This window comes from Gadus morhua, chromosome 4, assembly GCF_902167405.1.
Source record: "Gadus morhua chromosome 4, gadMor3.0, whole genome shotgun sequence".
Taxonomy (NCBI): Eukaryota; Metazoa; Chordata; class Actinopteri; order Gadiformes; family Gadidae; genus Gadus; species Gadus morhua.
This window is the reverse complement of record NC_044051.1, coordinates 43,625,502-43,630,501: the sequence shown is the minus strand read 5'-3', so window position 1 is coordinate 43,630,501 and position 5,000 is coordinate 43,625,502. Positions and strand designations below refer to the sequence as shown.

At 39.2% G+C, this 5,000-nt stretch overlaps 1 protein-coding gene across 2 annotated transcripts in view; it reads left to right on the top strand.

The window, feature by feature from the left end:
* The window catches only part of LOC115541901 (sorting nexin-9), a 23,168-nt gene that overhangs the window by 12,746 nt on the left and 5,422 nt on the right, over positions 1 to 5,000 (top strand). For both annotated transcript variants that reach the window (XM_030353826.1, XM_030353825.1), the window contains exons 13-16: positions 377 to 454; positions 639 to 715; positions 1,983 to 2,072; positions 2,330 to 2,444. In XM_030353826.1, the coding sequence (XP_030209686.1) occupies positions 377 to 454; positions 639 to 715; positions 1,983 to 2,072; positions 2,330 to 2,444 (360 nt within the window). The remainder of the gene's footprint in view (positions 1 to 376; positions 455 to 638; positions 716 to 1,982; positions 2,073 to 2,329; positions 2,445 to 5,000) is intronic.

The window sequence follows — 5,000 nt, the reverse complement described above, 5'->3', positions numbered from 1 at the left end:
CTAGGCTATATATATACACTATTATTGATCTATATCATAGATCTTTACTATATATAACTGACGCACTGGAAGAGGTACACTGGATGTATGGAACCATATATATATATATATATACAGCATATATATATGTATATATATTATATGACTGACACACTAGAAGGGAATCTCTGGATCTATGCATTATATAAACAATATACTATATAAAATACTATATATTATACTTTCTATTATACTTTATACATAATATATTATACCATTATATTATTATACTATACAATATATTACACTATATATAAACGCTATGGATGCTGTTTGTGTGTGTGTGTGTGTGTGTGTGTGTGTGTGTGTGTGTGTGTGTGTGTGTGTGTGTCTGCAGCTCTCCCTAAAGAATACCAGAGGATTGGTGAAGCCTTCATCAACCTATCCACTGTTTTCAGCTCCAGTGGTTACCAAGGTAACAGCCTAATCCCAATCTGCTGTTAGTGTTGTCTAATCCCAATAAATTATTGTTGTCTAATCCTAAACTGTTGTTTTTTATCCTTGTTAGTGTTATATAATCCTAATCTATCTCTGTAATCCTGATGCTATTTAGTTTATATGGAGGAAGTTGGTTTTATTTTGAACTCTCTTTTTCTCAGGAGAATCTACACTGACAGACGCGCTCACGTCTGCTGGGACGATATACCAGGAGGTGGCAGAGATAGTAGCAGAACAGGTACGCACACACGCACGCACCCACGCGCACGCACGCACGCATACACGCATACATACACACACACATACATACATACATACATACATACATGCATACATACATACAACACACACACAAACAAAACACACATACAGACACTCTCACACTCTCTCCCTCTCTCTCTCTCTCTCTCTCTCTCTCTCTCTCTCTCGCACTCTCTCTCTCTCTCTCTCTCTCTCTCTCTCTCTCTCTCTCTCTCTCTCTCTCTCTCGCACTCTCTCCCTCTCCCTCTCTCTCTCTCTCTCTCTCTCTCTCTCTCTCTCTCTCTCTCTCTCTCCTCTCTCTCTCTCTCTCTCTCTCTTTCTCTCTTTCTCTCACTCAGTTTCCTTTCCTACTTCCTTCCTCTCGACCCCTCACCCCTCCTTTCCTTTACCTCCTCCTCAGGTTCTGTTATACAAACAAGAAACCTCTTCTCACTACCGAGTAGCTCTGTCCATTAGCTACACATAGAGCTAGCTCTGTAGCTCTGTCCATTAGCTACACATAGAGCTAGCTCTGTAGCTCTGTCCATTAGCTACACATAGAGCTAGCTCTGTAGCTCTGTCCTTTAGCTACACATAGAGCTAGCTCTGTAGCTCTGTCCATTAGCTACACATAGAGCTAGCTCTGTAGCTCTGTCCATTAGCTACACATAGAGCTAGCTCTGTAGCTCTGTCCATTAGCTACACATAGAGCCAGCCACTTCTGTAGCTCTGTCCATTAGCTACACATAGAGCTAGCTCTGTAGCTCTGTCCTTTAGCTACACATAGACCTAGCTCTGTAGCTCTGTCCTTTTGCTACACATAGAGCTAGCTCTGTAGCTCTGTCCATTAGCTACAAATAGAGCTAGCTCTGTAGCTCTGTCCATTAGCTACACATAGAGCCAGCCACTTCTGTAGCTCTGTCCATTAGCTACTCATAGAGCTAGCTCTGTAGCTCTGTCCTTTAGCTACACATAGACCTAGCTCTGTAGCTCTGTCCTTTAGCTACACATAGAGCCAGCCACTTCTGTAGCTCTGTCCATTAGCTACACATAGAGCTAGCTCCGTAGCTCTGTCCATTAGCTACACCTATAGCCAGCCACTTCTGTAGCTCTGTCCATTAGCTACACATAGAGCTAGCCAATAAGATCTATGGCTATACAGCCAAAACTATACAGCCAAAACTGAGCAGGTAAACTATGATGTCACGTGATGATGATGATGATGTCATGATGATGTCTTGATGATGATGTCATGTGTTGTGCAGCCGAAGAGAGACCTCCACTTCCTGTTGGAGACTAACAGGGAGTACAAAGGGCTGCTGGGATGTTTCCCAGAAACCCTTGCTGTTCACAAGGTAACAACTTCCTGTCCGTCTGAAGTTATACTTCAAGTCTAGTCTGTGTGTAGATAACGTGTGTGTGTGTGTGTTTGTGTGCGTGTGTGTGTTTTTGTGTGTGCGTGCGTGCGTGTGTGTGCGTGCGTGTGTGTGTGAGTACGTGCGTGTGCGTGCGTGCGTGTGTGCGTGCGTGTTTGTGCGTGTGTGTGTGTGTGTGTGTGCGTGCATGTGTGTGCGTGCGCGTGTGTGTGTGCGCGTGCGTGTGTGTGTGACAGGCTGCTATAGAGAAGGTGAAGGACGGAGATAAGATGGTGGCCGCAGGAAGGATCAGCACTCAGGAGAAAACGACGATGAAGCAAAGACTGAGCTGCATGTCCTACAGCCTCCAGGGTACCCCTCTATATACTATATATACACACTATACATATATATATAGTATGTATAGTCCTACAGCCTCCAGGGTACCCCTCTATATACTATATATACACACTATACATATATATATAGTATGTATAGTCCTACAGCCTCCAGGGTACCCCTCTATATACTATATATACACACTATACATATATATATAGTATGTATAGTCCTACAGCCTCCAGGGTACCCCTCTATATACTATATATACACACTATACATATATATATAGTATGTATAGTCCTACAGCCTCCAGGGTACCCCTCTATATACTATATATACACACTATACATATATATATAGTATGTATAGTCCTACAGCCTCCAGGGTACCCCTCTATATACTATATATACACACTATACATATATATATAGTATGTATAGTCCTACAGCCTCCAGGGTACCCCTCTATATACTATATATACACACTATACATATATATATAGTATGTATAGTCCTACAGCCTCCAGGGTACCCCTCTATATACTATATACTATACATACACACTATACATATATATATAGTATGTATAGTCCTACAGCCTCCAGGGTACCCCTCTATATACTATATATACACACTATACATATATATATAGTATGTATAGTCCTACAGCCTCCAGGGTACCCCTCTATATACTATATATACACACTATACATATATATATAGTATGTATAGTCCTACAGCCTCCAGGGCACCCCTCTATATACTATATACACACACACACTATACATATATATATAGTATGTATAGTCCTACAGCCTCCAGGGTACCCCTCTATATACTATATACACACACTATACATATATATATAGTATGTATAGTCCTACAGCCTCCAGGGTACCCCTCTTTATACTATATACACACACTATACATATATATATAGTATGTATAGTCCTACAGCCTCCAGGGTACCCCTCTTTATACTATATACACACACTATACATATATATATAGTATGTATAGTCCTACAGCCTCCAGGGTACCCCTCTATATACTATATATACACACTATACATATATATATAGTATGTATAGTCCTACAGCCTCCAGGGTACCCCTCTATATACTATATACACACACTATACATATATATATAGTATGTATAGTCCTACAGCCTCCAGGGTACCCCTCTATATACTATATACACACACTATACATATATATATAGTATGTATAGTCCTACAGCCTCCAGGGTACCCCTCTATATACTATATACTATATACACACACTATACATATATATATAGTATGTATAGTCCTACAGCCTCCAGGGTACCCCTCTATATACTATATACACACACTATACATATATATATAGTATGTATAGTCCTACAGCCTCCAGGGTACCCCTCTATATACTATATATACACACTATACATATATATATAGTATGTATAGTCCTACAGCCTCCAGGGTACCCCTCTATATACTATATATACACACTATACATATATATATAGTATGTATAGTCCTACAGCCTCCAGGGTACCCCTCTATATACTATCTATACACACTATACATATATATAGTATGTATAGTCCTACAGCCTCCAGGGTACCCCTCTATATACTATATACTATATATACACACTATACATATATATATAGTATGTATAGTCCTACAGCCTCCAGGGTACCCCTCTATATACTATATATACACACTATACATATATATATAGTATGTATAGTCCTACAGCCTCCAGGGTACCCCTCTATATACTATATACACACACTATACATATATGTATAGTATGTATAGTCCTACAGCCTCCAGGGTACCCCTCTATATACTATATACACACACTATACATATATATATAGTATGTATAGTCCTACAGCCTCCAGGGTACCCCTCTATATACTATATACACACACTATACATATATATATAGTATGTATAGTCCTACAGCCTCCAGGGTACCCCTCTATATACTATATACTATATACACACACTATACATATATATATAGTATGTATAGTCCTACAGCCTCCAGGGTACCCCTCTATATACTATATACACACACTATACATATATATATAGTATGTATAGTCCTACAGCCTCCAGGGTACCCCTCTATATACTATATATACACACTATACATATATATATAGTATGTATAGTCCTACAGCCTCCAGGGTACCCCTCTATATACTATATATACACACTATACATATATATATAGTATGTATAGTCCTACAGCCTCCAGGGTACCCCTCTATATACTATCTATACACACTATAAATATATATATAGTATGTATAGTCCTACAGCCTCCAGGGTACCCCTCTATATACTATATACTATATATACACACTATACATATATATATAGTATGTATAGTCCTACAGCCTCCAGGGTACCCCTCTATATACTATATATACACACTATACATATATATATATAGTATGTATAGTCCTACAGCCTCCAGGGTACCCCTCTATATACTATATACACACACTATACATATATGTATAGTATGTATAGTCCTGCAGCCTCCAGGGTACCCCTCTATATACTATATACACACACTAT